This window comes from Micromys minutus (assembly GCF_963924665.1).
Source record: "Micromys minutus genome assembly, chromosome: 4".
In the NCBI taxonomy this organism is placed as follows: Eukaryota; Metazoa; Chordata; class Mammalia; order Rodentia; family Muridae; genus Micromys; species Micromys minutus.
This window is the reverse complement of record NC_137973.1, coordinates 69136847-69159626: the sequence shown is the minus strand read 5'-3', so window position 1 is coordinate 69159626 and position 22780 is coordinate 69136847. Positions and strand designations below refer to the sequence as shown.

Here is a 22780-nt window from a genome sequence, read left to right as displayed (position 1 = left end):
TTTTTCAGTCACCAGAACCAATTCGGATCCTAGACCTAACAGAGTGCTCAGCTGTTCAATTTGATTACTCACAGGAACGAGTGAACTGTTTCTGGTAAGATATTTTCATTAAAAAAAAAAAAAAAAAAAAAGCCATCTATCCTAACGTGTACACATCTGGATCGGAGGGACCTCATATGAGGGTGTTGGGAGCCAGGAGTACCTCCAGCTGCAGAGGCCACAATGCCTCATCTAAGGCGGCTTCAACAAAGGGGCGGGTTGGCTAGGTTCAGGCAAGGACGCACTCAGACGTTCATTCACGGCTTAAGCAACCGTACTGCTTTGAGATTTTCCTTTCAGTTTTTGTTACCATTTCACTGACTGTGGAGGTCTGGTCTGTATTGTTGGGGCTCCGTGTGACCCTAGCAACAGAGGAAGTGTGTTTGCCGTGCTATGATCAGTGTATCTCTCAGGATATCAGTATATACGCTTCTCAGACGGTGTCTTGATCAAAACAGGAGTGCCTTCTTTTTCATCAACTTTTTTTGAAAGATTGTCAAACCGTACCCAAGCTGAGAGATGTGAGCTATTCTTCTAACTTGGCGCTCTCAGACCTTGCCAGGTTTTCTTTATGACCACTTTTTTCTTTTTTCTTTTTCTTCTCTTTAATGACTACTTTTCATCATCGCTTCTTTTCCTAAGCCGGTTGGAAGAAAGCTGCATCCTGATTGTGGACCTTCATAGAATAAAGATATTATAAATAGAACTGTAATTTCATTGTCACACAGAGAAAGTAAGCAACTTACAGCATCAGTGAACAACAGACATCTTGATACCGCCTGTCTCTGATCTAACAGAGATTGGACTCTCTGGAGTAACTCTTGAGGGGCAGCTGGGCTGTGACAAAGTCCCAGGCATGGTCTCTACCCTTCGCTTGATTCTTCCCAGCTGCCTCCTTTAGATCCAAGCGGCTACTTTCTCCCCTCAGGTTTTCACAGACAGGAAGAGAGATGTATCCTCGCAGACAGGACAAAAGCTGCATCAGCTCTGCCTGGTCCTGTGTAGCAGGAAAGCCAGCGTTTCCCTGGAAACCCTGCCCTGTCAGGTCTCAGCCTGACTCACTAGCCGAAACATAAGCAACCATCACATGATCACAACTGGCTAAAACTAATTACACTTGTTGTCCAGAGAAAAGGGAGATTTGTGTGAATTTATTGATCAAATCATGTCTGCAGCAGGGAGTATTGGTGACATCCCGGAACCAGTTTACACTCAGCACCACACACATGGAAGATGTCAACCTCCCTCTCTCCCCACCCCATCTACTTAGCCACCCACCCACAGGCCTGAGAGCTACAAGATGTACTGCTCTGGCATTAAGATGATATTTCAGCTCCAGGAAGGAGGATCATGAGTCATCCTCTGCTATGTAGCAAGTTCAAGGCCAGCCTAGGATGGGGGGGCAGGAAAAAAATAGATTGTATCTCGATTATACAGATAGAAAGAATGACCGGGAGATGGTTAAGGCTAACTTTATCACTCAAATGATTTTGACTTAATAGTCAAAGACAGCAAAGTGAAAAATTATCATATAGCTTCCCAATCTTTTGTGATGAAAAGATTTTGTTTTTGTTTGTATTTTTTTTTTTAATGGCAGAGACTAACTCATGGTAAGAAACCTTGTCAAATAGCAACTGAGGTGTTCCATTGTCCCCTACCCCATTTCTTACTCTGTTTTGAAGCTGACTACATCTTTAGGAGGAAGTGTTACCCTCCTTAAAGCTCCAGTAAACATGAGCTCTGCAGCCTGCCTGGCTTGCCTTTGACTCACAGACAGGCTCTGGACCATCCGGGAGGTCTGCTGAGTAAACTTATGTTCCACAGAAGACAAGCCAACAAAAGGCTGTGGGTGTACCCCAGACATAAGCTTCTTCTTTGAAGTCTCCTGGGATATAATAAATCTCGTCGACAATAATACAAACTTAAAACCTCCTAGGTATTTCTGCAGTTGCTGACAGGAATGGCTGTGTATGCCAGTTCTTCAGAGTTAACCATGCTAATTATAGGAGCCCCAGCACCCCTCCTTCCCCTGAAAGGCGAGTACACTACTCAACCCAGGCATATACAGCGAGCTATACTGACTACCCACCTCACATTGTTTCTCTTGTTCCATCAGCTTAGTGTTTCCATTCCGAACATTTTATCTCTGTGCAAAGACGGGAGTTGAAGCCGATGAATGGATCAAAATACTGCGCTGGAAGTTGGTGAGTTATAAAAGCCCCCGGTTGTCCTGTCTCCATAACTAACGTGTTGACTTCAGGTATCCACAAGTTGTCAGAGCGGGCTCTAGAGTCAAAAGGAAGGCTCTTTCCAGATTTTGTGGAAGAATCTGCGCCTTCTTAAGGAGAAGAATGGGTTCCAGAGGAGAGATGGGTTGTAAGAAGGAAGGGTGGTTTCCTGAGTCTCAGCCTGTGCCCAGCAGAGCGGTTGGCAACCTCCCTGGAAGGTGTACTGGTTATTGTCATTTCCTCTGGAAGAGAATGTTTGCCCTGGAAGGCCTCAAAGAGATGCTGACATATGCTTCAACTTGGAGAGCCTTTTAAGTTGTCAAGGAGGGAGCTTAGGGAGTAACTCGGTTCCCAGTGTGAACTGCACTTCCCGTGTGTCTTACCAAATTACCGAAGGTGTATTACTGTCCTGCTTTCACGTTTTCCTCTGTGCACACCACAGGGAGTTGGTGGCCGAACATTTCCTGGAAGTGTAATATATAACTCGGCTTGTCTCTCTCATGAAATAATGAGACAAGCTACTTAGGAAGTAAAGGAGTTTCCCAGTGTTTGAGGTTCAAGGGCAGAGCGCTCCCATGAGCTTCTGATGCAGCCGTTTTGGTGGGACATAAAGACAGGGGCCTGTGGAGGATGGAAACTGTCACAAACTGGAAGCCAGAGATGAGCTGGGGGTTGCGGTCAAGCTCAGACTTCTAGAATTCTCTTCAGAACAGTTCTCACTAACAGGGGCAGTGCACAGTGACCTCAGGACTTCCCAGGAAGTCCCATCTTTTAAAGTCCTGATTACATAATGCAACCACCCTCGGGAACAGGCCTTTAAACGTAGGTCAAACCATAGCATACCGTCTTGAAACCTGTGTTGTATTCAAAGACATCTTTTTCTAATCACTGTGTGTGTGTGTGTGTGTGTGTGTGTGTTGTGTGGTGTGTGATATTGTAGAGTCCACAGGCATTGTCTGAAAATGGCTATCTTTAAGGCCAGGCTTGTAGCTCAGTGATAGAAATGCTCCTCTCCACCAAAAAAAAAAAAAAAAAAAAAAAAAAAAAAAAAAAAAAAAAAAAGAGGCCAGTTCTTTTGTTTGTTTTTGTCTTTTTTGTTTGAAGTGCAAGTTAATACAGTGCCCATTTTGAGACTGCTGAGTCTCAGGGGAGAAATGCTTTGTCATGGCAAATCTGGGCTGAAATGACTCCTATAAAAAGTAATGTTTATCCCCCTAACGTAACTGTCATCTTGCAGGTTTATTGCCTCTGTCCGCTAACCTAGACTTCCTGCCTACAGTCAATCCATACAATCTTATCTGGGTCAAGAATGTCTTCAGCCCCCTGAGACTATTGAATAAGCTCATCCCTTCCTAGTTCTTTCTGATCTCTCTGGCTGGCTGATTCAGCTCAGCTGCTCTGACTCAAACTCCTTCGAGCTGACTGATTCAATCTAGCTTTTCCAGGTTTCTCCTGAATTGCCCTGCTTGGCCTCAAATTGACTCTAGCAATCTGTTCTCAATCTGTTCTCATTCTCTGGCTCCTCCTGTCTTCACCTGTGTCAATCTGGTTGTTTCTCTGCAACCTGTCACTGTAAGACTCTCCTGGTAAAGCTGCCCCCTCTCTCATTCCGAGCTGCTCTCTTAAGTAGCTTCCCTTCCCTCTCTCTTCTCCTGAGAGTTAAGCATTTCTTATTCTCTCAAATCTTTCTCTGATTCGTCACTTTGTCTGCCACTCAGTCAGACATCACTTTCAAATACGGCTGCTTCCTTCTACAAACCGACTTTATCTTCATTGTTTGGGATTAAAGATTCGCACTAAGGTCTGAGCTGTACTGCAACTAGAAACAAGTTTTTCCAGTAAGCAACACAGTCTCGGGGTTCACAGTGTGATCAGATATCCTGTAACAGGTCCCATTTCTCATTCCCAAAGTTTTGTCATTATCCAAATGACACATAATTATTATACAAAATTTAAATTAAAAAAGCAGTTCAGTGTATACTTTCAGACTTCTCCATGGGTAGTTGGATATTTAAGAACAAAACACAGCCCATCTCAGGTGGTTTTCACCTGTCCCTTCCACCTAACAGTGTATCATCAGCATCGTTGTAAGTCACAGCTGCAACCCGAGTCCTCCTTTTGACTGGCTGGTGTGTCATGCTTTCTCGGAAGCATTAGAGAGATTCCCGGATTGTACCTGTTGTAATAGGCACTCTACAATGTCTTGAAGGAAAATTAAAAAACAAACATTAAAGCTCGGTAGAGGCATGGCAATTTATAACTGTATGTCTCTTTACTGCTCAACATTTCTTCCTTACCATTTCAGAATCTAAGTGATTCAATAACAGCCGTATCTGTGTTTTATTACAGTCAAAACTAAGAAAACAGTTGGTCCAAGAAGACACCGTCCGATCTCGGTCATTTATCTTCAAATAGAACTTTCTTGCTCAAGGGCAAGTTTGCACGTTCCAGGTGTCCGATCTGTGGCAGACTTCAGAGGAAAGCTCACCGAAGGATTTCCCTAAAAAACAAATCAAAAGCAGATCCTGGTTGGAAGCTGCATGCCGTTTGCTGATTCATGGGAAATAGCTGGAAGGACCTGGCCATCTGCTTGGGAACACAGATGCAGTGCCCTGCTGATGGCAACTGTCTAACTTCCAGATGGAGTCGCTCTCAGACACAGCGCAAGACAAGAGCTCGCCCAGTGGCTTAGGCTTGTTGACTTTAGTTGCCTGGAGTCCTGCCCCGAGTCGAGGTCAGCACAACTAGACTTCAGGACATGCTCCAAGCAGCAAGGAAACAGCAGTGCGTCAGGAAGCCCCGGGCTGTGCTTGTAGGAAGCAGATTAAGATAATAAATACCAAGGACATTCAAAGGATGGGTTGCTTTTGTTTTGTTTATATACGAAAACCTCAAATAGGGCTGAAGAGATGGCTCAGCTATTAAAAGTGCATCTGCTCTTGCAGAAAACCTGAATTCAGTTTCCAGGACCCATATCCAGGGGCTCAAAAAAAAAAAAAAAAAAAAAAAAACGCCTGCCTGTAAATCCAGGCACACACACTCCTTTTAAAAGGCTTAGGAATCAGGCCGGAGAGATGGCTTGGTAAGCCATCTTACCATTTTCCATGCCATGACAACCTTGAGTGAGATCCCCAAAACTCACACAAAGGTAGGAGGAGAGAAGCAACTCTATAATGTTGTTCTTTGACCTCTACATGTATGTGGCAGCATGTATGGCCCTACATCACACACACACACACACACACACACACAGAAATTATGATACAAATCCAGTGGACCCTTTCCTTCTAACGATAAACTGAAAACGACATGTCTTGTGGGTGAGTGATTAGGAAAAAGCAAGTGAATGTATAAGAAAGGGAAGGGATGTTTTAAAACAGAACGCACACAGAGTAGGGTGGTAGTGAACCGCTTAGTTTAGTGGTTATCGTTACAAATATAAGCACCAATTAAAACTCTTCGGCTGTCGTTTCTTCACGTTCATTTAGACTTCTCCATAAAAGGTGTGCTCTGTGCTCTGTCTCTTTTCCAAAGGTCAGCTGTGTGAGATTATTGCTAGGAAGTATCCAAACATTATTAAAAGGCAACTTCTGTTTCCTAGAAAGGGAGTAAATTAAGCTTTTGTAAAACCCATGATACGCAGCTGAACTGGAAGACCAGGACTGAGTTGCAGTGACATTCTGGTGTTCAGAAGTCAGGAACAGATTTTTAACTTCCAGTCATTATTGATCTGGCTTTTTTTTTTTTTTTTAAGAAGGGATACAAATGAGTAATGAGCCAGCAAGTGATGCAGAGCTGATGGAACTCTGTTCTTGCGCGGTAGAAAAAGACAACGGTTACCTCTTTTGTCAGTGTGACCAAGATGCTTGAGCCAACAATTTATAGAATGATTTACTTTATGGTTCTAAGATGTGTCTGCCCAGTGTGCTGAGTGCGGTGTGGTATAGCTGCTCACATCAGCAGGCAGGAAGCAGAACAAGGTAGTCACAGGAAAGGAGAGGGCCAGAGTCCCCAGAAATACAGGTTGAGTGGCATGCTTCCCTGTTCTGCCACCTCCTAATAGTCTGCTCAGATCCGGATCCAGGGATGGATTAACCCACCCATTAGGTCAGCATGCGCATCTCTGCATCTCTGGACCTTCAGGGACACATCCAGAAGGTACTCTACTCTTGGTATTTCTCAAGTTGGTGTCAAGATTCATTCATAGAACCTTGGTAAATATCTTTCCCTGTTGTTTAAACACCTAAGAAATTAAGTTTTTGTTTGTTTCAGAGACTTTTTGGAGCTGGTGTGGATCAATGATAGAACATCTGGCCTCAATGGGGGGCGGTAACTTGCAATGTTTGTAGTATATGAAATAAAGCAATGTCAAGATAAAATGCATTGTGTGGAGTAAAAAGTAACAAATGTCTCCTTAAAATGTTTTTTTTTTTTCTTTTTAGAAACAATCTTTCTGTACTAAATATTCCATTTACCTTCTGTAAAATACGTTTATTTATAAACATTCTGTTCATTAAATAAAGAGTGCATGGTTTTGTTGTACTCGTCCAATTTTTGTTAAAATGTTTTTATTGCTTTTGAAGTAGAATAAGGCAGAAAAGACCAATTACTACATACTGATATATTAGTGATTTACTCAAAACACTGTTTGTACTGCCAAGCATGACTTCATTTTTCTACCTGCAACAGAATGACCTGGAATGTTTAGTTAACAGAGTATGGGCAGGACTCACCCAGTAGCTGAAAGGTCACTGGAAAATGCCATAAGTGGAGATGGCCTCGGTGTCTGGGCTATGACAGTTGCATGTGCCAGTATCTCACACCAAACCCTTAAAGCGAATACATGTCTGTTCTCTGTCCAGCAAGACCTTGGTGGGGACAGAATGATAGGGTTCTATTCCTGGGACAGGGTCAGTGGACGTAGCCTCCAAGAGTGTCAATGGCTGCCAATGGTGTAAGGCTTGTTTGTATAACAATGGACATTTTTTACATTCCTTCTTTAAGGAAAGTCCTCCCAGCTAACGTTAATGACTCCATAATAATCAGAGACAGCAGGTGTCCAGGAGGCGAAGGTGTAGCTAATGTTTTAGCAACAACAACAACAAAAATGATAACCCCTGGGACCTTCAGAACAGCCTTTAAGGCTGTGGAAAGTAACTCTAAAAACATCAGTTTAAAAACATATCATTTCTCAATGTCTTAGTCAGGATTTCTATTCCTGCACAAAACATGACCAAAAAGCAAATTGGGGAGGAAAGGGTTAATTCAGCTTACACTTTCACATTGCTGTTTATCACCAGAGGAAGTCAAGACTGGAACCCAAGCAGGTCAGGAAGCAGGAGCTGATGCAGAGACCATGGAGGGATGTCACTTACTGGCTTGCTTCCCCAGGCTTGCTCAGCCTGCTTTCTTATAGAACCCATGTCTACCAGCCCAGGGATGGCACCACCCACAATGGGCTGGGCCCTCCCACCTTGATCACTAATTGAGAAAATGCCTTCCAGCTGGATCTCATGGAGGCATTTCCCCAACTGAGGCTCCTTTCTCTGTGATAATTCCAGCTTGTGTCAAGTTGAAACAAAACCAGCCAGTACACTCAATGATGCAAAAATAAGGATGCAACATGAATTATATGAGGGGCTTCACAAATCTAAAGGAACAGAGGCAGCTACACTATGAGCTAGCTTGTCAGATACAAAGGCAGGCAGATTCCCAAGTTCCAGATCAGCCTTGGACATAGCAAGTCCAAGCCCCCAGGTGTGCTAGAAATGGTAATTTTAGGACAGGGTCCCACCTAGCTAGCTTCTCATCTGTGCTGAAGAGGCAGGTAGATCTCTGAATTCTTCTGTAATGTTAAAGTTTTAGAAAATGTGTGCTTCAGGTTGGTGTCAAACCATCCCCCTCCCGTCAGTTCATCTTGCTTGGACACTGCTTTGTCTATGGCTGTCTGCTTCCTGGGAAAGTTTTTGGAAGGTCACCCAGAACAGGATGGCTATACTGCCATCTGTCCTGGAGTTGGATCTGGAGGGAGGGGGCACTCAGTGTCTGGTTTCTAGTGGGAAGTGAGAATGGAAGCAATGGGGGGAGGGGCTCCTTGGAACAGGTCCGGAGGTGGAGAAGGGCTGTGAATGGGAGGAGATCCCAGAGAGAAGTGCAAGGGAAACCTTGTCTGTTGGTGACAGGATTGGGATGAGTGGGGGTTGTCATTGCCAATTGAGCTGCTGATTCCTAGGAATCACATTCAGAACTCGTGTAGGGTTGACACTGTAAGGGGTGGGGAAATCTAGCTATTTTTTTTCCCCAGCCCATTCTTGGGGGTCGGGGGAAGGCTGGAGAATGCCCCTTCCTCCTAAGCCCTTAGTGTGTGTTGAACTTTTATTTTTCTTCAGTGCTGGCAGGGGAAGGTGGGAACTGGTGGTGACGGAGTTCAAACCTTTATTGGGCACAAGATTGAATGTTTGACTTTAGGTTTTACTTTTCTTATGAATGTTCAGATCTGTGTTTCTCCCTGCCCTCCCAGACTCTGGCCAGTTGGAAGTGTCTTGTTTTTGTTCATCTCTCATTTCCGGTGCAGGGACTGAGACCCTGCCACATCTATGCTCTGCACCCACGCCTCTTTTGGACATTAAAGGTTGATTGATGCAAAAAAAAAAAAAAAAAAAAAAAAAAAAAAAAAAAAGAAAGAAAAAAAAAAAGAAAAGAAAATGATGTGTGCTTGAGGTTTCCTAGGAATTAGGTGTTGGGGTTACCGGATGCTGATTCATAGGATATTCATAGGAAACCTGATGTAAAAGACAGAATTAATATGTAAAATAAAAGACTGGGCTTATGATCTGCAGATTAGCTATCCAGAAAACCGCTTAGAGAACTGTTCGAAGCAGAATGTGGAGAAAGAGCTGTCTGCAGATCTCCAGGGAAAGCAGGTCAGAGGAATGAATGTAGAGCTGAGAGAAAACAAGCAGGAAAGCTGTTTGGAGCACAGGACAGCAGCTTGGACCCTCAATTTGTTGTTTGTCTTCGAGGCTCCCAGCCTTCTCTCAGGACCCCTCTCTAAACCAAAGCTGGTCCCTTGGCACATACGTGTAACCCTACTGATCTGCTTGAGAACCGCTACAACTTCCTCCCTAAGAATCTCACTTTGTTTTGTCCAATTATTTAAAAAATATTTGAATATTTGTTTTCATAATTGTGTGTGAGTGTGGTTCAATCCCCAGACATACATCACAGGAGAGAACTGAATCCTGAAGTGGCCTTTGAGCCCCACATGTGTACAAGTGTGTATGTACACACAACACTAAATAGGTACAACCTTAAGTTTTCTACCTTTGCTACCTGTAATTACCTTTCTATTTCATGCACCACATCACTAGCAACAATTTCCTTGACATTGTTAAGTGGTAACTCAATGAGAATTCTGTATCTTAATGGGTGCATCTCAGAGTTCATTAACAGTTTATAGCTGCCTAAAGACAAGAAAACATTCTGGCTTTTTTTCCTGCTGCTTTAGGCTGCGGTGCCTTCTGTGTGCTTCTCACCACACTCACAGTTCATCTCAGAATGTACTGGAAAATGAGGGAAAGGACGAGCAGCAGGGGTCTCAGTCAACAAGCTCCTAAGGACAGCACCAGCACAGGCGTCCCCAGAGCAGATGTTACAAGGCAATGGTGTGTACAGCTGTACCGCCCCACTGTGGGAGCCTAGCCTGGCACCCAGCAGCTCGTGTGCCATACCCCTTCCGGAGAGCCCAAACTGGAGCAGCTTGTCCACTCCTGAGCCTCAGACATTGAAGCAGACATCACGTCTTTCCTGGAAATTCAGCCAAGCTCACGGGTAGGGGGTTTTGACAGTTTATACTAGACACAACAATCTCCAATACAATCCATATAAGAATTATTCATTGCTTAGTCATGTAACTGAAGGACAGAATTATGTCCATTAAACTTTTCAAAGTCCAAAAAGAGAGGCCTATACAGAGCTCATTCTATACTTTTAAAAATACTGTTTTATTTATACTCATGTATAAAAATGGCTGTCCTGTCCTTTTTATATACATACTGATAATGGAAACAGAATTCAGTGACATGCATTTCAGTCGTACAAAGAACATAATTGTGGAAGCACGGCTACAGAGAAAGCAGAAAGGAAATCATAAGCAGTGATTTCGTTCTCACTAAAGAGCAGCACCCTGAAGAATCAGATCCATTAGTCACACTCATCTACACTGAGAACAGAGGAAAGTTAGTGATTGTACTTAATTACTTTTACTAAGCCATTTCATCTTCCTCACAATGCGAAGAAATAAAATAGAATCTTAAGAAAAATATGACCTAATTAATATTCTCAGTAAAAGGGTCTGCGGCTTATGGAGTGGAGCAGAGTTCAGCAGGTGCACTTGCTGGCTCAAGGGCCTCCCTGTCCCGTCCGACCCTGATGCACTGGACAGATACTACTCACTGTCAGGCGCCCGCACTAACTCCATGGGAGCTGCAATAGAATGAACCATTTCTGTGGTGTTCCCAGGTCTCACTAAGTAAGAAAAGATTTTTATACACATAAATATAACAATTGATCTGTCTGTCTATAAATTATAGCGATAGGCTCGTCTTTAGTGTAATGTGGAAAAGCGGCCCTGTGGATACATAGATGCGCGTACTACTGTGGTCTGAAGGTTGCTGGCCTGTCCAGGGTTGCTGCAGTGAGGCCAAGGCGTGCATCAGAACCGCTGCCGGATTAAGACACCTCCACAACTTTTATCAGTTCTTCAAATAACGGAGCCAGCTCCTTCTCTAGGCTGACAATTAGTCCTAAAAGAGAGTTAAAAAATTAATGTTAGAAAATTTTACTTATGAACTCTGAGCTAAAATAAACCCTTTCTCCTCATGTGGCTTCTGTCAGAGTATTTCGCCACAGTGACAGAAAAGACACTAAGAAAGTATCTCTAAATTCTCAATCACATTCAACTTGTCTCCAAGTATTCAAAATCTCAACACTGTAATTTAATTGACTGGTCTAGAGAATTAAGTCATTTCTACAGTCATACATACATTCCTGGTATGTGTTCTGTTCAGTTTGTGTTCTGCAACCCTTCCTTTTTGTAGGCTGTTTCAAAGAAAGTCACAAACAGCAGGAAATGCAACACTGAGCTGGTTAGTTTTCTACAGCAACAATCCAGTGTCCTGCCTCATCTCAAGAGCATCTGAAAAGGACCCTTGAGATGGACCAGGCCCGGGAGGGAGGCAGACGTGTGAACTGGGAATTGAGTTCGAGAGAAAACAGAGATGCAGGTCTCACGGTTAGACCTAATCTGTCACACCGCACAGGCACAGTGCTATAGAGGATTACCATCTGCATCGGTGGCCCTTCTAACATACCTGTGTTGGCACTGCTGCTGGCTAGGAAGCTCACCACCAGAGGCAAACGATTGAACTGAACCACCTGAAAACAAAGAGCTAAATTGCACTGTTGCAAGTACACAGTGTAAACTGCTGATCGCTCACCTTTCAAGTCAAATGCTCACCTGTCACAACAGAGCGCTTGTGTAGAACCACAGCTACGTAAGCCAATGGCACCATCTACTGGAGTTAACAATGGTCTAACACTTCATAGCATAATAAGCTCTCTATTTTTAAAGTTTTAAGTATTTTTTATAATAATTATTCCTTTTTAAAAAAGATTAGTTTAGGCTAAATATTAAAAATTCTATCCCCCGCATACTAAAATTTAAACTTACACTAAAAACAATTTATACAAAAGACGTAAAACGGCAGGTGAAATCAGTAAAGCATCCAGTAACTGAGCATACAGACCTGGTAGGTATTATAGTAGCAGATGATGCTTTTATTTTTTGAAAGTCCAAGTTTGCTGCCTTGGTCTGTGGCGAGGGCAAAAGTGGATAAGAAGCCAGGTCTCAGGGCATGCTCTGGGGCACTGTCGTTAGCCACTGGGATGAGTGATTAGATACATTATGCAGAGTATGGTTAGAAGAGTTCAACAGCAAGTTTTAAAAAACACAAACCAGTAAAAGCACATTACATTTACGATGTTGAAAACCCTGTCACTAACTGGGTCTCACCAACTTGGGTGAGGAAAATCGTTTAATCAGAAGGCCCTTGACCATAACTAACTCAGGGAAGAAATGCTGACTTACACGTAATAAAATGAATATTCTGGTCATCTGAGACTATAAATAAATCACTATACTACAGTACAGTACTCTACTGTAGACAGAACCAAATGGAAAAAGCTAGAAAGTTTTCTGATTTCATACAAAGGCAATAGATGGCTGCTAGCTTCATGTTCCTCTCACTCATTAAGGCTAGACTAGCATTAGCTGCATCTGCTAAGTATGGAGTTTTGGTGGTTCACAGAGATTCCGTGAAAGAACATAAGGGCTGGAGAGTCGCCTGAGCCCTCTTTATTGGGTGAGAAGAGGACGGTGGCCCGTCCATAGCTGCCCACGCTGTGTGGGTGGCACGTGGTCAAGAGACTCTATCATGTCTTGGCACCAACTGAATGCCCAGCTCTGGACAGGCAGTATCCTCTCTGCACTTGACCATGCTAATGGATAAAATGGAAGAAATAAACCAGGTGACCTCTAAAGCATGTTTTAATCCAGATGTCTAAACTTACCTCATATGTCTGTCCCAATGTGAAAAAGAAATTGTAAACAAATGGGTAAGATACTATTTCATCTTTAATCTTTGGTAAGTGAAAGTAGCAAATTCCACTTTGATCATGTCAGAATATACAAAGAGCAAACAACCTGAGTTCACACTTCTGTTAGAGCAAATGTGCACTAAAAGAAAGCTGAGGACAGACAAAACCATGCTGGGAGGATTGGGGTGGTAGTGAATGTCGTCAAAACACACTATATTTTTAAAAACTTCTTAGATTCCGATCAACTAAAATAATAATGACATTAAAGTTTTAAGAACTATATTTCTAGTAAAGAAGCAAAAACCTGCAAGATTAAAAACCACCAGTGTGAGCTAGTTCTGTGGTTTAGGGTTGGCTGCCTGTCTTGTACACTAAAGAGATGTTTAATCATTTGTATTATGCCATAAACATCTTCAATGGAAAACCAGTCCTATGGTCAGTGCACACAGAGATTCACAGGAATTCTAGATGCTCATGGTCCAGATGTTACACGGAACACTTCACTAAAGGTTCCCCATCAAGTCCTCAACAGACCGAGTACGTACTTCCTCAAACAACTAAGACAGTCTTTCCAATTTGTTGAAATAAGCTCTCCATATTTTAAATTACTTAAATATAGACCATTCTTGTCAAAAGTAAGCGTGCCCTATGCATGCAGTGGTGAGCGTTACCTTTGATAACAGGCACCCCGTCTCTATCCGACACAACAATCGCATGGAGCCCTTCCACACTACGAGAAAACAAAGTTTAGTGTTACAAAATCATTTTGATTTCTACAAATATGTATCTCAGACTCGTGGTGGTAATTCTCAAGCATGCATATATTTGTTTTCTCACTCTCACTGCACTATAGGACCGAGGGAGTTGCACACTCTAGCAAGGGCTCTGCTACCAAGCTAAGTCCCCTGTCCTGTTTCATGCATGTTTATGAAAAATGTGTGTGTGCATGTGCGCCTATTGGTTAAACTATGTCCCCAGGTGTGTTTATGGAAACTTCTCTAGAAATTCAATGAATGTGTACTACTGAAATGTTGGGAGCATTTAACACGTGTGTTTATTATTGAAGAGCAGAGTTTATGTTTTATCGTTCCATGGTTTATAGAAGCAGAAAAGCGTTCCGCTGTGATAATGACAAAGGTAAATGTCTGTTTTCTTTCCCACACTCTTTCTGATGCTGGGTTTCTAGATTTTAAGGCATTTAGCATTCCCTGATATTCTACAAGCTTAGAATCTAAGCTGAGTGGCTACAAAGCAAATTTTACATGAAGGTAAAATTAGAAGATCTGTAAGGAGAAGACTTCCCCAGGGAAGTGGCAGCTCGGCTGAAATAATAGGGTATCAAGTAATTGAAACAGGGTTAGGGGGTAGGAGGGAGACATTTCTTATACACTAAGCAGATCTGATCTCAAAGTGTGTGTGTGTGTGTGTGTGTGTGTGTATGTAAGGGGGGGGAGGGGAGAGGTGAGAGAGAGCATGACACATTTTGCATGGGAAAGTAAGAGGACAGCCTCAGGTCTCTCGCTGCCACTCCATATAGCAGACTAGCTGGCCATGAGCTTCCAGGGATTCTCCTGTCCCCACACCTCATTTCACTATAGGAGCACTGACGTCATTTGAGTTCCAAGGACCCAAACTCAGGTCCTCACACTCACACCTTAAGTCTTTACCCACCAATATGTATATTCCCATTAATCAAGAACAAACCAACAAACAAAAACCTCTGCGTGCCTTCTTGTGAATGTACCACATGCATGAAGGTAGGGGGCCGGAAGAGAGCATCAAATTCCCTGAAACTGGAGTCAGAGGTGGTTGTGAGTTACCCAGCAAAGGTGCTAGGAAAGGAACACATCTGTGCTTTTTCACAAGAGCAGCAAGTGCCCTTAACTACTGAGCCTTCTCTCTAGCCCCTTAAAGTCTTATCAAGTGAAAAAGAAACTTCAGTTTTGAAAAATGTACCTTAAGCAACATGTGTGGGCAAGCCTTGCGTGTGCATGTGTGATGCACATCATGCACACGTAAGTGCACACACACAAGCACTCCTATCTGTGTGCTTATCAGTATATAAATACTTCTGACAGCAGATACTCTGTTCCACAGCTGAACTACATGATCACAGGACAGACATAAGAAACTCTGCAACTTTGAATTTTATAAGTATATTGTCTACTCAGAAAAAAATCAAAAGACAGATGCTCAATATATTATAAAAAATGTTAGAAAAATCTGTATAGCAAGGGTGAGTTCTAGTTTCCACAGTAATTAATTTCAGTAGTAACTAATACACCAAAAGAAGAGGTAAACAAGTAGAATGTTCTTCACAAATTCACAGAGTAGTGCGCAAGCCTAAGAATGCAGAACAGTTTCAGCCTTGAAAGCACTCCTTCTTAGAAATCAGGTCACAACTATGAAAGTTGTTTCTAATTCTACACACAACAAAGAGTGGGTTGAATAGATTTCACTAATAATAACTGCTGGGCTACAAGAGACATATTCATAAGAAATAAATTTTATTAATTAGCAAAATATCTGATGTGTACTAAAAACAACTATTTTCAATTAGATAACTGTGTTACATTAGTATTAAAGACATCGTACTGGGGCTGATGGTGTAGCTGAGTGTTTGCTGAGCATGTGTAAGGTCCTGCCTGGACTCAGACCTTGGCTGTCCACCTGCCAGCACTGAAAGCTTCCACCAGGCACAGACCAAACTGTTTTTCATGTAATTACAAATTACTGGCCATAGTTAAACATGAAAAACCTGAGACTTTTAGAGGAGAGGGTCATTCACAACTAGGTTTTAAAATACAAACCCAAGAACAATATTTAACAAAGAAAACCACATTTTATTGATACCTGGAACTACCTGGCTTTGTTGAGAAAATACAGAAATAAAGTAGTTAAAACCAAGAATTCATGGAGCTACACAGATGCTCAGAGGTTGAGAGGACTGGATATTTTTCCAAAGAACCAGGTTCAGTTCTCAGAACCTGCGTGTCAGCTTATAACCTTCTGTAACTCCAGTTCTGGCCTCCGCAGACACCATCCATCCCATGATGCACAGACGTATATGCATACACAACACCCACACACATAAAGTTGTAAAAAAATGGCAAGAATGCATATGCACAGCAAACCCACAGTTCGCAGCACTATTGCTTGTTTGTTCTTCTTGCTCTTAGGGTGAAATAAGCCTGTTTCCAAGAAGTGATTTGCAAATATGAACCGAAATGGTCTCAGACCTTATGGAAAGGGTGATGTAACCCCTTCCCTGCTGCTATGCTATAACCAGTATTCCTCTGTCCCTTTAGGAGAGCTGCCATTGAACCCGGGGCCTTCCAAGTGTGAAGCACTCTCACTAAGGTACATCCCCAGTTCATCTTCACAGTGTTACTGAAGTGCATGTACCTCTTGTGGTAGCCCTACTTTATAGCACCTTCTGTTCGGTTAAAGGCAGACTGTCAGAATTCAAAAGTAAACATACTGGTCAGCATTAAAGCTCAGATAGAAGCCGGGGTACTCAGTGGAAGCGGGTTCACTGACCTGAACAAGGGAAGCAGTCGGATGACAACATTACAACAGGCACATCAAAGGAAGTCTCAAGGACCTCACAGCATGGAAAGTAGAAAGGATGGAAGGTGGACAACTGATCAGTTTGTGAAGGACAGACTAGAAAAGATGCCTGCTCCTTATCTGAAGGCATATGGCAGAAACAGACCCCTTTTAGTGACTCTATGAATCAATGTTTCTTTTGCTTTTCAGCTGCCATTTCAAATATTCTTATCTGCTGTGCGTGCCTGTGGTCAGAGGACAATGTGTGGGGTGCCCTATACTTCAACTACACATGTGACAAACACATCCGGCTTTACTGCAGGGACCTTACCCACCAAGCCATCTATCGGTCCTATTGGTCTTTTGAGACAGAATCTCATGTAGCCCAGGCTGGCTTTGAACTTCTGTTACCTTCCAAATGCTGGAATTACAGGCCTCTCCACCATGCCCTGCCAACTTTCACAGTGTTTTTTTAATATTTTGGTATCCTAAGCAAATGTTAGTTATCATGTTTGTTTGTGTGCTGGCTAGTTTTTTGTCCAGTTGATGATACAAGGTGGGGTCATCTAGAAAGTGGGCACCTCAAGTCAGAGCACGCCTTCTCCATCAGACTGGCATGCCAAGTCTGCAGGGCATTTTCTTGATTATGATTGATGTAGGAGGTCCCAGGCCCCTGGAGTAGTACCACCCAAGGCTGGTGGTGCTGAGTTGTAAAAATACAAAACAAAAACACACTGAGCAGGCCATGCGAAGGTAAGCCAGTAGGCAGCCTTCCTCCATCCCTTCTGCTTCCATTCCTGCCCTGCCCTTTCATGATGGACTGTAATCTGTAAGAAATGAACTCTTTGTCCTCAGGTTGACTTCTGTCAGTGTGTTATCATAGCTGTAGAGAGCACAAGAGGACAGTCTGCAGTCCCCAAAACCTTTGTGACCAGTAATAAGAAGAGTTTGAATGTTTTGAAATGTTATGAGGTCAGAAAGCAAGTACGACTTCCCTACTTGTTTCTAACGCTCTCCTGCATGGGGGTAGCCTGTGCCATGCCGCTGTTTCTATTGGCACTCATTTGTTAGCATGCAAAGCTGCTGCTGCCTGTCAAGTTGGCCATTTGTATAAAAAAAGAACCAGCAGCTGGTCTCTGTAATTTGCTTTTTATTAAGAGGAAGACAATTAAAATTAATTTTATTTACTTCATTTAGTTAAAATTAATTAAAGATTCATTAACATAAAACTGATAATAATCATCTCACACGCACCATATAAATCAAAACCAGAACACTGTTATTAATTTCCACTGATCTACAATCAGAGTAAAAGCATAAGCCATATATCTAACAATTCAAACAAGTCTAAACAAACGTTAATTAATCTTTTTCAACCTGCAGAGGTCAATTGGTATCCGCACACAGCTACTTATAACTTTAGACTGGGAAGATAAGAGAAAGGATTTCATAGAACATTCTGCTAAATGACCTCAAAGGTTGTTCAACCCAATCTGATTGCTTTGTTCAGGAATGTGAAAACACAAGACCCTGGCATTCTCCCCCTCCCTCCTGTCTCATCCCTAACGATGACAAGTTTTGAGTTATTTGTAGAAAGATGTGAATGTAGACAAAAGACATGCTTGTTCTACAAAGACAACTTTTTTACATTAAACTAAAAGTGAGTTTCAATGAGTTAAAGTGAGAAAGTCATTTGGATCAGCAAAATATGTAAAAAGAAATCTGCTAACCTTAAGAGCTGTTAAGACCTTAGTAAGAATGGCACATAAAAGCACAGTATGGAAACAAATTTGTTTTTTCAAGTATGAACTGTTTTCTGAGCCTAGTATTTTTAGATTATGTTGACCCAGCAATTAGGTCCCAGGAGTAACATTAAAAATAATGGCAAGTTTAGGCTTTTTTTCTTAAATTTACTTAAGAACTTTAAAAAATGATGTAATAAACAACTATGATAGTATTTTAAGAAAAGAAGTCGCCAGCATCTGTCTCCTGCTGAACCACATACAAGTCATTCAACAGCTCTAGCTTTGAGGAATCTATCTAGAAACCCAAGTCATTACTTATGATAAATACTTATGTATTTAAATTTGGTAAATAATTACCATGACAATTATAAAATATCCATTTTAAAAGGAGAAACAAAATATTTTGTAAGATTAACGTGTCATACAGAATTTATTCAGCAACAGATTAGTAATCTCTTACCTTGGCAACTTTTTGTACAGGAATCGCTTTAGATCCTGAAAGAGAATAATTTTTTAAAGATCATATTACATTGTGCTTTTTGAGCCCTGTCAATATCCCTAAAGGACATGGAGTCACCATTTGTAACTGGCGTTTCATCTTTCACCTGAATCACTTTTTCTAGGCCTCAGTTTCATTGTTCCGTTACATGTATACAGGGATAATCACAGACCCTACATGATAAGAACTCTGTCAAACTTTAGTAAGGTGTATTTCTGAGTGTACTCGGAATTGGAAAACACAAATACATATTTACTGTAAAATGAGATCATGTGCTTCATAATAATTTACATCCCGATGCTGCCATATTCACTTGGAAATAATAGTCTATAGATCTTTTCCCATGTCCACACAGATTGGCCAACACTGTTTCTAATGATCCTAATTCAGATAAACGACTTTCATATTCAGTTTCTTGACAAAGATAATGACAATGTGAAGATTTAACAGGGAACATGGTTAGGACTAGAGAACAGAAGTCCATCTTGTCTCATTATACACTCATCTAGAAACACTCACAAGTCACTTAACAACTGTGACCTCCACTCTAAACGTGTGTTGGTTTGAACCACTATCTCCAGACCTAAATGAGTACCCTTTTTCATGTTACCACCATGAAGTTACTTTTGATCTCGTCTTAAACAGACACACAGACACAGAACATAGGTTGCTAAAGGGGCACCCTTTGGAAATCTTTTTAGATTGAAAACTGAGCCTAATGAGATACCAAAAGCATTTATTTAGTGGGAAAGTACTCAGAGTACTATGAAACAGGTACTGACTGGAAGGACAGTCACTCTTTAGAATTTCCAAAGTTACCCACACAGAGTTCTTGTATGCTCCACTAGGATTAGGAGGTGGGAAAAATATAGTTCTCTCAGGCTAAGAGTGCCCCACCTCAACCGTTCCTGATAGAAACTCAGGTCCCTGCGAGTTCTCACTACGGATCCGGGAAAGGGGGCGAGGCGAAGGACAAAACAAAATTCTACCTCTCTCCTCTCAGAAGCCCCATGCAAACCTCCCACATTACCCCTTCCCCCTTTTCCCCTTGGGAAGGGGTGTCAACTCACATCCGCCATGATGAACCCCTTTCTCTTGCAGAATCAATCTCCACTCCTGGAAGGAAAACTTCCGTGAATCTCCCGTGCACCTGGGGCTTATTCACCCTCCCCAGCCTCAGTCAGCATCACGAGATCCACCCTCGCCGGGGCCAAGCAAGAGTTCTGGATCTCTGTCAAGGGAGTGGGGAGGTCCCCAGGACCCTGCCGGGTGCCCAACCCGGACAGCCCACCTCTCCCCACCCACCCTGTCCCCGAGTTGGGAAAAGGGGCCACCTCTGCAGACGCACGCGTGCTCCAGCCTGGGAAGACCAGCTCGGGTGTCCCCGCAGTTCAGTCGTCTGTCTGAAACCGCCTGTCAAGTCGCTGTCACATTACTCGTGACCTCCGCGGCGATCCAGGAAGCACTTGCTGCACCCTCCAGTACCGGTGATTCGGAACTTCCGGGGAAACTGCGCGCGCAGACGCTCCGCCCTCCCCCCCCCCCCCCCGCCCGGAGTTTTGCTGCGTCTGCGCGCCGCGCCGTGAACGGCTGGTCTGGTGTCTGAGGTCTCTGCGTCTTAATTTCCACCGAACACACCTCCAAAGGAAGACGGTCCTGGGCAGAGTGTGCATACATCTTTCCCAGACTTGTTATATCAGTCTTTTTTTGAGAATGAAGACGTTTGAGGAGCATAAACTGAAAGGCCTACTTAGAAGTTCCAGGTCCCCAGATAACCCAGTTTACAAGTCAGTTTCCTAAGGGTGCTTGCTACCTACCCTACATGTTTTTTTTCTCGAGTTTTTACCTAGAAGTGCAGGAGCCATGGGCCTATGGGCTCGTTTGTCAAGTCTGTTTTGAACATGCATGCACTGGGCTGCCTGCTTTGGCTCTAGGACCTGCATTTTGTTGTATCTTAAAAAAAAAAAAAAAAAAAAAAAAAAAAAAAAAAAAAAAAAGGCAAGCAACCTATCTTTTGTTGATGTTTGTACATTCAAGAAAGCCTACTGAAAGGGGAAAGCAAGAATGCTCAGCAAAGGGGAGGCTCCTGCACTTGCTTTGGCCCGGTGTCTCTGACTACTGACGCTTAGATGATTCTTTGTAATAGAGGACTGCACTGTAGTCAGCTTAGGAGACTCCTGTAGAAACCCCCAGGACAATCGAAAATCAACTGATATCTGAATACTCCCCGGTGGCTGCCGGATCTGGAGCGTGGGTTGAAGCTGATGGCTTTTGGTGCAGATTAGCTTGTGTGTTCTTAACAGTAGTGTACCATTAAAACATAAGCTCTACGGTAGCACCTACTTTGAAATTCTACTAAATCATCACATACATTTCTTTTCATTTCCATAAAGTTTTAATACTTTTATTCTTTGAGAATTTCATACAATGTATTTTGCTCATATTTACCCCAGACTGTTACTCTTTAACTCCTCCCAGGTTCTTCCCCATGTCTGTAACCTCCAAACTTTGTCCTCTCCCCCCACCCCCAAGAACCTATCAAGTTCAGTTTGAGCTGATCATCTACTCCTGGGTCTGTTGGACTATTCAAAGGAGCATGGCCAACCTACTGGGGCCCACCCTTAAAGAACGCTGACACTCCCTCTCAGAAGCTATGAATTGTCTATAATTCCAATGCATGTTAGGATGTTGGCTGCCTCGATCTCGTGCAGACCAGCTAAGCTGTGTGAGTCAGTGTTTCTGATAACATCAGCAGTGTCTCAGTCCCATCGTTTCTCAGTGAAGTCTTCCGAGGCCTTTCCAGAATAGTGAAACTACTCTAGATAAATGTTAATAAATAAATGTTAATAGATAAACATTAATAGATAAATGTGAAATATAGATAGATGTTAATGGATAAATGGGTAATTTGTAATCCTCTCACGTTTACCAAAATTAAAATATTCATTTCCTGGACAATAATGTTTTCTTGATTAAATTTACAATTAAGCATTGTCTTAATCTGTGAATAATTCCTAGTTCATTACTTCTGACACAGCAGGGATTCATAGATGTATTGAATGAATGAATGAATGAGCATATCAAGAGGATAATATGCTGGGCATAGTGGTGGATGCCTTTCTATAATCCCAGCACTTGGGAGGTAGAGGCAGGCAGATCTCTGTGAGTTGGAGGCTAGCCTGTAGTGAGTTCCAGGATTGTGAGCGCTATATAGTGAGACTCTGTCTCAAAAAAAAAAAAAAAAAAAGGAGAAAAGAAAAAAGAAGGATAACATATAATGAAGACAAGTCTTTTATGGTGAGAACATCCCTTCTATTTATTCATATGTTGAGATAAATTACAGAGACTGAAAGACAAAAATTTGTAAATCATTCATTAGAACATTCATTAAAAACAAAAGCGGCTTAAGAGTTCTCACACAAAACCTTATATAAGTCTGATATAACATTAAATTTTTACAAATCAGACCTCCCATTTTTAACCCTAATCATGTGGTCTCGAATGCTCTCGGGAAATCTCCTTTACCAATAGCACTTCATCTTGTGTACACAAGGCTTCCATTAAAATCTCGCCAGACCTTGAAAACCCATATCACACCTTGGAAATTACCTGCAGCTGAAAAACAAACAAACACTCTAAAACTTTAGATGGAAAGTCACATAGCAATCTAAAGACCAGAAATGAAGCAAAAACGAAGCACATGTTAATACAAATAAATGACAAACACCAACTGTTTCTATCTTACTGTGGTCACCGAAGCCAAAAACAATTTGTTTGGAAGGAACTTGTGAAAGCACTACAGTGTCACCCAAAAGTGCTTTCCTGTGTCACAGTGCTGTAGAAAGGCCACGCATAACCTTACAGAGAAACTAGCAAGACTTGCAAGCACCTGCATCCGGTGTCTGTCCCTCTATGCAGTTACTAGACAGCTCAGTAACCAGTCACCCCAAGTCTTAATAACTTCTTAAACCAGGACAGTTCAAAAACTACTTCTGGATTGCCAGGCTCAGAAAGATACAATTTTACATGACACATGGGCCTCGTGATAGGAATCTGCATTAAAA

The 22780-nt window shown here is 42.3% G+C and overlaps 2 protein-coding genes across 4 annotated transcripts in view; one reads left to right on the top strand and one right to left on the bottom strand.

The window, feature by feature from the left end:
• The window catches only part of DAPP1 (dual adaptor of phosphotyrosine and 3-phosphoinositides 1), a gene marked incomplete at its 5' end in the record, with an annotated part of 46954 nt that extends 41830 nt beyond the window's left edge, over positions 1-5124 (top strand). For both annotated transcript variants that reach the window (XM_080915583.1, XM_080915582.1), the window contains 3 exons: positions 9-94; positions 2156-2243; positions 4617-5124. In XM_080915583.1, the coding sequence (XP_080771709.1) occupies positions 9-94; positions 2156-2243; positions 4617-4682 (240 nt within the window). In that variant the 3' untranslated portion in view covers positions 4683-5124. The remainder of the gene's footprint in view (positions 1-8; positions 95-2155; positions 2244-4616) is intronic.
• A 5115-nt stretch (positions 5125-10239) lies between these two features.
• Positions 10240-20186, bottom strand: LAMTOR3 (late endosomal/lysosomal adaptor, MAPK and MTOR activator 3). Of its 2 annotated transcripts, none has more exons than XM_080915385.1 (7): positions 20051-20186; positions 19787-19832; positions 18678-18712; positions 13595-13653; positions 12074-12207; positions 11639-11702; positions 10240-11071 (listed from the first exon to the last, which is right to left on the bottom strand). In XM_080915385.1, exons 2-7 carry the CDS (start codon positions 19793-19795, stop codon positions 10998-11000), a joined length of 375 nt encoding a protein of 124 aa, XP_080771511.1. In that variant the 5' UTR covers positions 19796-19832; positions 20051-20186; the 3' UTR covers positions 10240-10997. The 2 variants fall into 2 exon arrangements, with proteins under 2 accessions (XP_080771511.1, XP_080771512.1); XM_080915386.1 differs by having other exon boundaries at positions 20065-20159.
• Between the last annotated feature and the right edge of the window lie 2594 nt (positions 20187-22780).

Coding starts and splice junctions, on each gene's coding strand:
- LAMTOR3 (XM_080915385.1), bottom strand. Junction 11,703..12,073: donor GCTACTATAATACCTACCAG/GTCTGTATGCTC, acceptor CTTTGTTTTCAG/GTGGTTCAGTTCAATCGTTT. Junction 11,072..11,638: donor CAGCAGCAGTGCCAACACAG/GTATGTTAGAAG, acceptor ACTCTCTTTTAG/GACTAATTGTCAGCCTAGAG.